General features: G+C 38.4%; 1 protein-coding gene across 12 annotated transcripts in view; it reads left to right on the forward strand.

Moving 5' to 3' along the window:
- The window catches only part of TNS3 (tensin 3), a 218,104-nt gene that overhangs the window by 157,495 nt on the left and 49,842 nt on the right, over positions 1-10,767 (forward strand). For all 12 annotated transcript variants that reach the window (XM_017743610.1, XM_017743612.1, XM_017743617.1 and 9 more), the window contains one exon: positions 10,607-10,767. In XM_017743610.1, coding sequence (XP_017599099.1) covers positions 10,607-10,767 — 161 coding nt within the window. The remainder of the gene's footprint in view (positions 1-10,606) is intronic.

Consider the following 10,767-nt stretch of genomic DNA (forward strand, 5'->3'; position numbering starts at 1 on the left):
GGTTGGTTTGTGTTCCCTGCGCGGGCAGAAGGACCCTTGGTCCCGTGACTGGAACAGTTCCTGGGCAGAGCCCCGGCCATGCGGCTGGAGAAATAAACATCTCTGAAACAGCTAGCAAGAATCTGTCTGTCCATATATATTTCCTTTCCACAGGACTCCTGGTTTGATATATGCATGTTGCAGTATCCCCACTGCAACAGTGAAGGGGATAAAGAGATCATTTAGAATAAGCCACCTTTTACACTTCTGTGTTTAAATATATGAAGCTAAAAAGAGATACTTGAAATTTTCTCACAGATTCTGGTCATCTCCCAAAGGAAGTAGGAGTCACTGTAATTTCCCTTCCATTTTTAATGTCAGGTAAATAAAGACCAGTGAAAATAATTGTACTTGGGGAATGATCTGGAAGAGGATTTGTTTTAAATAATTAAATTATGGAATTTCTATATTTAAGGGAATCAAATATATATATATAGACAGCATTTAAAATCCTGGATATTTGAGAGGAGGTATCAGGGCATAGTATGAGAGAGTGTACTAGTTTGAAAGCAAACCAGTGAGCGATTCCAAGTCAGAACTACAATTCAATACGAAATTTAAAATAAATGCAATAATACAGAAACACGGACAGAGTCAGAGCACAATCTGACACTCTGTCGGTCAGGGTGGTGGTATCAGTCCGATCAAATGGTGGCTGCAGTCCTGTTAAAGTGACAGATGTGGTTCTGTTGAAGTGGTGATCCCGTAGAATCTTCCTCTGAAGGTCCAGTGTGGTTATGTATCTCTTGTCCTCTGGGAATCCAGTAGGTAAGGCTGCCTGTGGTGTTCCAAACCTCAGATTATATCCAGGTAGGAATGCTTGGTTCCTCCCCATGGGTGGAGCATATCACAGTGGGATGATGTAGTTTTACGAGTCATGCAGTGAGACTTGATAGCCCATTAACAGAAGGCATCCCCAGGAGGGAGTTATCAGGGATGTGTCATGGAAGACATAAAGAACACTGCCCCACCTGGTTTTAACAGCTTATGAAGATGGTGATAGAATACATACTTTTGGTTACATCTTGCACTGTAACCTAAGACAGAGAGGAAAGACTTTAGTAGTCAGGAACATTAGAATAGCTCTTAATTAAACAAGATTTTAAAAATAATTATTATGGCTTTATAATAATAATAATTATTAGATTATTATTATTATATATAATATATTATATATATTATATTATCCATTAATAATGGATAACCAAAACAACACAAGTTGCTCACAATGGCTGATCTTACAGAGTCAGGTTTTAGAGGGAGCTTTATACTCTGTGACTTAAGCAGTCCTTGACCTAACAAGTATATTAATAGAATGAATTGGCCTGTGATAAAGAGAGTTGGCAGATCAGGACTGAATGGTTTGAGTGAGGTTGATTGGATGAATGAGAGATTCTGTGTGAGCAGGAACAAATAGTGCTGGAGGTGAATGGGATCAATGTGATGCATGGTGTGTGTGCATCTAACTTGAGGGTTGTGTTACATGAGGATGGTGGAATTATCTGGTTTCCTGCATGAGTGTGCAGAAAATATATGCCTTAAATGTCATGTGCATGTTTCCAGTGCCCTACAAAGCTGGAAGAATGTGCATAAGAATGAAATGTGTGTGTGTCAGCTGGGATGTACATTATGGTGCATTCTTGCTTCTGTTTGCTCATATGATTCTGCACTGTGCACTGATTCTGCACCGATAGGCAACTACCTCTCCTTTCATGCTTCTTCCTAGATGTTTTTGTACACATATATCCTTAGCATAGGTCAACATGGCACAAACTACTGACTGCCCATGCAGCAGAGTTCTGGGTTCTGTCTGAAATGACGTCTTGGGTTAAGTGCTTAGCATTTTTGGATCATTGAATTTCTTTTTGCTAGGATGTATCTTTATGAACCATGTAGAACAATGGCTGATGACCTCTTCTCTCCTTTGGTGTTATATGTGTTGCTTAGCAGAGGTGAATCATTGCACTGTTCATTAAGATTTTTCCAGTTTTTATCTTTTACATGAGCTGAGTTATGGAGAGATGAGTTTCCGGTAGTAAATGAAGCTGCCATTTACTAGTAACACAGTGCTGCAATAGTGCTTAATTTTAAATGACAGGAAGTTTGTAGCATGAAGAAATTTCGATGTGTATATAAGCTTTTCTCTGCAGCCTTATGTTCCCCATTTACTTCATTCTCTGTGTATTCTTTTATGCCTAGTAACACATGACCTCAGTCTACTGTTAAAGATACTTGTAAGACTTATTTTCTCAAATTGGCTGTCTTTTACCACATGGCTTATGCTTATTTGTAAAGAAGGAAAGCTAAATCAATGTTTTGCTTCCACCTACAAAACTGTAAAAGCAAGAATCTGCTAATAAATGTGGACAACGGAAAGGTTTTTACCCATTTTCATTATAGCCTACCATCATTGTAAACCATGTCTCATCTGTGCACCCCACCTTTTCACTGTTAAAATGTTACAATTTGCATCTTTAGAAAAATATTAGATGCAGGTGAGGAATTATGTGATCAAGCTAAGGCAGAACACAGAAACACATGCATTCAATATTTGGGGCAGCCTGTTTCAATTACTGTGACCGAGAGATGCATTTCTGCCTAAATTTGCCAGCATAAGGAAGAGAGAGACTGTGTTTTCCGTAAGGTTGAAATTCTATTGTTGCTCTCAGGTAATTCTAATTCTTCTTCATGCATGAGTTATGGTGTTTGAAGTTATCATCTCAAAACTTCCCTAGCCTACCTACGGTAAGAGCAACACAGATACACAATTCATACAGCCTTACATTTTACTTGGAATTTATATAGTTTCTCAACACAACACAGAACTGAGCATTAAACAAAGTCTCCCTCTCAAAAAAATATTGCGAAATGAGTAAAACTGAGGTGGCTTAGCGTCTGGTTATATGTCTGCAATACCTTCAGAGATCTTTCCTCTATCAAAAATAAACCTTCAGACATGGTCCAAGATACAGTATCATAAATCATACTACAGTGTCTCTGCAGACAAAGGAGAGGGAAAGAAATCCTTTTTGCATACTTTATTAAATAATATTTTTTAAAAGCATTGAACCATTACAGATATTCCCATTTACTGTGCTATTCTGTGGGTAAGCACAGTCCCTCTGAAATAAGTTTTGAAGTGAGAGAAAAACAAAGCTTGTCCAACTTGTCACCTGCCTTATTTGTATGTACACTACACTACAAAACCTGTTGTAGTTTCCGTTGGATAGGAACATTTTGGTGCTTGACTTGGGAGTTAATTTTACAGTGGGTAACAGCAAATTTGGGTTTTTAGCTAAATTAAACGTAAAAATTGAAGTTCTGGATTATAACTGGAGTTTTAACTAGATTCAATTTTTAAACTAAATTAAATAAATAGTTATTTTAAAAGCTACAGTTAAAATTTGTATTTCAGTTACATTTAGCAGCACAGTAATTTTTAATTTATGTCATGTACTTACTCCACAGATTTTTATCAGTCCTGTAATTTTCAGCATGTGGGCCTGAGTGTACCATCATTATGAACTCTCTCTAAGGAGATACCAGTTTGTATTTTGCACCCGGCTTTCTCCCCATTCTTAGCATAATATAATGGGCTATGAAAGTAAGATGACAGACCTGCAGAGCTGCTGTGTCCTATGTGTAATGGTCTACTTGAATTTGGGGTAGAGTTTAGACTTTTTCATTTGCTTGTTAGACTAATTGGTTATAAGGAGTTTAACAGCTAGTCTAATAACTGTTAAAAATTGGGGTAAAAACAATAGTTTGCTTGTTAATCATTGCTAATTATTGGGTATTTTTTCAAGAATGAAGGGATTTTCTGACTTTAGCAGCACTTTGTGTTACATTTTAGAAAGGTTAAGGCATTGAATGTATCACACGCTTTTGTTCTAGTTAATCCCTTTGAAACAGTGTTCCTATAGCTCTGGGAATCTGAAAGTTTGAGCATATCAAGATTCTTATTTAGTACTTGCATCACAAATCCACCAAGGTCATGGGTTCAATCGCCATACACTTAAGATTTGGACTCAGTGATCCTGGTGGGTCTCTTTCAACTCAGAATATTCTGTGATTTTGCTTCAACTGGGTATATATTTGCTTATCCTTTTTCCACCACAGCAATGTTTAGCTCAAGTTTTGTCTTGCTATCTTTGAAGATATTTTTTCTTTCAGTATGTAATAGTGATTGTAAAGCTGATTCTAAATTCTTAAAATAGATTTGCTATGGTTTAAGTGTAAAGCTGTCTCAAAAGCTTGATCATTATATGCCTTCTTTAAAAATCTTAAACTTTGTAGAAGATAAATGGTGGCAGAGACGTAGATCACTTTTGGTTTGTATAATGTTGTTGATAACATTTTTTAGTATGTGGGATAGTCCCTGAAGGGTCCTCGTTAGAAGTTAACTTATGGACTTACTTTTTCCTTGTTGCATTCTTAAGCCTCATGTTGATTGAATCACCTTGTTTCACAGTAATTGATAGGTCTTTTTAAACTGCTGTTTAGGCATTGGCATCTGGAATTTCTGCAATGTTAACACAGTTCTCCTCAGTGTTATTTCAGCTTTCTTGACTTCTGCTGAGGTCTGTGAAAGGGGCACTGGAAAAACAGCTTTGTGGAAATTTTCACTGTACCTTTCACAACAGAGCCCTGCATTTTATTGATCTGTGGGTAGAACTGGTAGAGAGCTTCTTATCTCATGCTAGTTTTCCACACCAGTTGGAGCTGTGGTAAGAAGCTCACTTGAAGTGCAAGCACTTTTCCTCTCTGTGTGTAATATGCTTGTACACAGAATGATTTCCAGCTTGTATATCTGCAGAGTCTGTTAAGTTGTACTGATTGGTTGATTAAGCATACATCCTAGTAAATTTTCCTTTTGTTTCTTCAAACAATATGTCATTTTCTTAAACCACCTAAAAGCTTGTCAGATTTTCTTGAATGTATAGATGTTTTCTTTTGTCTCTTGTGAAAGGGTTAGAATTGAAATGAACTGCACATTCCAAAATTCCTGCTAGGCAATAAATGAAGTTAAGTAAGTGAGAAGCTGCCTGTGAAACAATATAGTTAACATTACTTAAGCTCTATTCAGAGAAAATGGTCTTAACTGTTGCTCAAGTATGGATGATAGAAATTCAAGTGGTTAAAATCAGTTTTACAAGTTCAGACATTTATATTTCAGTGCTATAACAAGGAATCATGTTTGCAACCAGTTGGATAATTTCAGTAAAGAATTTTTAAAATAAGTGTCTTGTAAAAACTGAATAATCAATTTCTTTCCTTTTGATGGCAGCAATTCTTTCTTTCCAAATTTCCAGTACTTTCTAAGGTCAGTGTGAAATTCCAGTTAATAGTATTAGGGTCAAAGCTTGATAGCACCTTTTGATTTAGAAAAACAGAATGTCACCTATACACAAGCTTTGATCAGTCCTTTCATTAGAAAATTATTAATAAAGTCTAACAATCTAACACATTTTCTTAAAACTTTGAAGCTGATGTAAATATTTGCTAATTTCCAAAAGATACTGTAAATGGAAATGTGCTTCATCTTACATTTAAATATGAAAAATCTACAGTTAATGACTCCAGTTTTAAGTTAATTCTCGGTGATTTGATATCATGTGTAAATTGTGCTGCCATTGATTGAAGGAAGTATTGCCAAATAAACCTGCCTTATAAGGTGTATTTAGTGTTGGTGTGACCTCATATTGAGTACTGTGTGCAGTTCTGGGCCCTACCATTTAAAAAGGATGTGAAGGTGCTTGAATGTGTTCAGAGACAGGGCTGGAAGGCATGTCCTGTGCAGAGTGGCTGAGGACACTGGGTTTTTCTAGTTCAGAGAGAAGGAGGCTGAGGGGTGACACCATCTCCCCATGTCATTCAAGCAGTTTGAATGAGTTTATTTATAGGGGTTTTAAAATATTTTCTGTAACATATTGCTTTGTTTAAAAAGCAAAAAAACCCCTACCCCTCTATCAAGAAAAACAACGCAGAGATATGGAAGGACAGTTGGGTGGCCTCCAGTAGTATTCAGATCATTAAAACTGTACCTCTGCATGCTCAAAGTCATGTGATTTAGAGCCCCTTATGGTGTAGCAAACAACAAAATGTTGAAACTTTCATATTTCTTTTGAACTTTATTTTGTAATTATCTGTTGTAATGGGTTACCAGTTTGACTGTGGTTTCCACAGTTGGCTGTGATACAAACTAGGTAGAAGTTAAGGGGAGGTCTTCAATAGACAATGCTTGGCTTTGGAAAAGACTGACAGTTCTATTTTACAAATGATAAGGACTTCCATGAGGGGTAGAAAGGCTATCAGCCCAGTTTCTCTTTCTACCTCCACAAGAAAAGTTCTTCACAGAGTTCTACCATGTATGCTGTGCTTGCCCTGCTCTCAAGTAAAGCTGGTTTTGAGGCTAGCCCACCACAAACTGGGTGAATCAAATGGAAATATGCAAGCATCCTCTTGCTAGTTGCCGGGGTAACTGAAAGGAAATATGGACTTTCTTTATGGTGTGCCTCATGCACTCAGTAAATAAAAGTGTGTCTAACAGATGAAGAATCAACATAACTGTGTTTGAAGTATAGCTGGGGCAACTGCTAATATATGAGATACAGCACTGTTATTGACAAGCTGCTGGAGACAAGATTTTAAGCTTAGTATTGTTTTCTTTCTAATAGTTATAAATACCTCTCAATAGGAGTTGAGGAAAGCTAAGCAGTTAAAGAAACCAAACAACGATTAACCTTTAATCACTGGCCATGCTTCTGTTAGCTGTAGCTTTTGCATGGTGATAACTATCTAACAAGATAAGTGCCTGATGTTGTTCTGATGCCCATCTGTTGGGATGTTATTATTTGTTCATGGGGGAAAACAAAATTACTTTCTGTCTTGGTTTGAAAGACAGGTGTCTGCTAAGGAAGGCAGATGCAACCCCCCTTCCCTCCGAGTTATTATAATTTTGAAATCAAGGGGCTTTTAGGCAAAGATGTGGAAAATAGGAATAACAGTTCTTTATTATTATATATCTATATGTGTATAACCAGTCAAACAACAATAACTATGGCAGTAACAGCAAACAATCACAAACCCAGTCCCAGCCTTCTCGGCTGTCAGGCCCTTTCCCCTCGGGTGCAGTTCCGCTCGCAGCCGGCAGGGGCGCTGGTGGCTCCCGGTGAGCAGGGCAGGTGCGATGGTTCCCCCGCGGCTGCAGGGGGCGCTCCGGAGCGAAGGGATGGAACAAAGGAGCTTCACAAGCCCCTGGGCAGCCAATCCCGGTGTCCGGCCAGACCCTCAGGAACAGCAGGCTGGAACGGCAGGCTGGAACAGCAGGGACTAGCACAATTCCTGGATGGCAGACGAGGTGTATCCAAACGGAGAACCCCCCGGAGGTCTAGGCAGGTCGGGCAGGGCTACAGCGTAGCAAAGGCTCGAAGCAGCGGTGGGGCAGGGTGGCCATGGCCTGGCCTCCGGCGGGGCAGGGAAGGTGGGCCGGGGATCCTGGGGTCTTTCTCTGCAGAAGGAAAAAAACAGCCAACGAAAAAAACAGCTTCCCTCTCTGGCGTTCGGGGACCGAACTGCCCACATACCCAGGTGAAACAAGAGAGTAGCCAGGTGCACCCCACCGTCAGTGGGTAGCTCTTTGTTTTCCTGAAGTACCCAGCAATTTGTCCTCTTAGCAACAGTATGGGGGGGAAATTCCTTTAACAGAAAAAAACTAGGAGAACTCCTAAAACCCCAACACTTTCATAGGGAAAAATTACTTTTCACATGGGAAAGGAGAAATGAGAGTATACAAAATGTTTTCAAAGAGACGAATATATGTTCCTGGGATATTTATGAAGCTCTGTCAAAACTTTAAGCTAAATTATAAGAACAAAAGTGAATTTTGTAACTTCTAGGAGTCTTGGCAACTGACATATTACACTGTAAAAGGTGCCTTTTAAGTGAGTAAGTCTAAAACATCTCTTACATTAAATGAAGCAGCTTTGAAGTACATTTTTGAAACTAATGAATTAAGTAGAAGTAATTTTTTGCTCACGCCACTTAATTTTAATCTCTTAGATTTGAGTTATTTGCTTTAAGCTTTATTGAAATACATCAGCTCAACTTCTCCCCTCTGTTGTCCACCATCTGCTGGTAATTTGGCATGTAAAGCACTTCCAGTTTATTTAAGGAAAATAAGAGAGTCTCTAAAATCTCTGAAAAATGAGAGACCTGTTTGTAGCTTTCTGACGACTACATTAACTTTGTAGAAATTACAAGCTTTATGAGTGTATCAATATTATTGATGATGAAATCCTATCATTAGTGTGACAAGCAAAATTGCAGTAAATTTTAAAGGTCTCTTTTGACCCATTCCAAAACACAGATATTCTCTATCATAAAGTAATCTACAAGGCCATGTTAACTAAGAGAAATATTCTGAAATAAATTGTCTATACCTTCGTAACTTGGTTACAAGTGGAGTGAAACTCTTATGCGCTGTTCCTGGTTCCCACTGCCTCCTGTGGAGAAGTGGTGGGGCTTGGGAGTGTCTGGTCTCAGGTGGTCTGAGATTCTGCAGTGATTCCCACTCATTTTTCTTTACAGAAATTAAAAATAAAAAAAGAAATCCAATGCAAAAAGTTGGTAAATGCTGGAATAGTATGAACTCAGTCTACATTCTTAAGTGTTTCCAATTTCAGTAGAATTCACCATGACTTTTTAGTATCATGTAAGAGGTTTGGAAGATATTTGTGATTTCATGTCCTTTTCTGGCTTGAGTGATGAATCTAGTTTCCTCACAGTGTCTTCAGCAGATATTCTTTCCAGAAATGAGAGACCACACATAAAGATTTAAGTCAAGAGAAAAAGAGTTAAATATAGGTGCTTAAAAAGTATTTTAGTTTTCAAAGTTGTACCATAAAAACAGAATCTCAGTTGTGACTTTTTAAAAACGTGCTAGGTTTATAAATATTGACTTGATAAAATTAATAACTGGTTGTATTTGGACCCTGAGATTTAACCCTATTGGTAGAATTTTCAAAAATTACTAACAGGGTTTTACTTATGTATTTATTTGCTTCAGTAGTAGTTATTATCACACTGATGCTAGCAGAGATGGATTTTTTGGAAGTGTCGAATTCTGTAGTTTAACAAGAGATTTATTAATATTTTTAGGATAAGCCACTTCTTGCCAGCAAGTTACTCAGCTTGATACATACGTATGTCAATGCAGAATTGCTTAAGTACCATAGATTTTAGTCTAAAATCCCTGTCTCTGTTTCAAGCTTGAATAAAAACTGTTCTCCTATACAGAAACTTATTTGTGCATTGATGCTCTGTAATTGTGTGGTGTAATCAAGGTGAAATGTCTGTAACACAGACTCTTATGCTGTATGCTGGATTTTACACCTTAGCTTCTATCAGCTACTTCAGATTAGGAAATCGATGTGTGTGAAAGGTGTATGCTATTGTCTTTCTCTACCCAAGTTACTGATTTAGCCCTCCTGGTGGTTTAGATGAAGTACACACTTTGGACTCCTAGTGTTATGGCTCCACGATCAGGGTGTGTAGGAGATGTGCTTCAACAACACATACAGTTGGAAATGATTGTAAAGGTTTAAATGACACCAAGCAATTAAAGTAAGTTCTTGTGGGAATACTGAGCTCTTTTAAGAGAAATAGCTAATCCTCAAAGACCATTTTGCATATGAAGACTATAGAGGAATATTTGAAAAGTTGCTATGCATGTGATTGTTTTTGTGACTACTCAGTAAGTTCTATGGATCCTTACTGTTGACTTAAGAAGGGTGGCAAAAGCCTTGTTGCAGGAGTAATCTGGAAGCCCCTGCTGTTTGGAGTGAATGACCGTGTATACAAAATCCTGCTAATCATAACTGCATCTAGTGACATGCTCTCAATAACATCTTTGGAAACAAATGCTGCTTTATATCCTTGAATATACTGGATCGTTCTGCTGGTTTAGCTTACTTTTCTGTGCTGTTCCTCAAAACGATTACAGCTTCCGTGTGTAACTAATACCTAATTTTTGTGATTAAGTGTGATTGCTATGTGTCACAAAAGGTGTACAGTGAACTGAGTTTATAAGGGCCAGGGTCTGTTTTAGCTAAAAATAAACTGCTTGGGCGGAGGGGGGAGAGGGAGGGAGGGAGGGAGGAGGGGTGAGAGGTGAGGAGGGAATGCAGTCCTGGACAGCAGCAATGTTTTTTCTGCCAAGCACCACTGTGTGTGTCAGAAACGGCAAGAGAGGCTTCCCATTGGAGTGCCCGTAGTGGCCCCTGCTGGCTTGCTCTTCCAATGGCACTGGGGGTGATCGCTTCGAAAATGAGCATCAGAAAAAACATGCTGCTTGACTGACTCCTCTAAAACAAGCTGACTGCGAATATTTTCCCACTGGTGTCAGCAAAGCTAACTACAAGTGATATTTTTTCCCCACCTATGTGGGTTTGTAAAACAGTTTGAACATTCTTGATTATAATCACTACAGACACAATAGTGAAGTTTGTTTTAACAGTTTTAACTGAAAGAAAAAAGTTTCTTACTCACCTTGCATGTTTGTTTTCAGCAACAGGTATGCAAGATGATGATGCAACAGGGAAAAGGCTCAGAAAGTTAAGTGTTGGGCAGTATGACAATGATGTTCCTGGGGAGCCATCATATAACAGGTGTGGATGGATGAAGTCTCCTGCTACTCACCAGGCTGTAATTCCAGGATCACCAGTTGCT

This window comes from Corvus brachyrhynchos, unplaced genomic scaffold, assembly GCF_000691975.1.
Source record: "Corvus brachyrhynchos isolate BGI_N302 unplaced genomic scaffold, ASM69197v1 scaffold49, whole genome shotgun sequence".
Lineage (NCBI taxonomy): Eukaryota > Metazoa > Chordata > Aves > Passeriformes > Corvidae > Corvus > Corvus brachyrhynchos.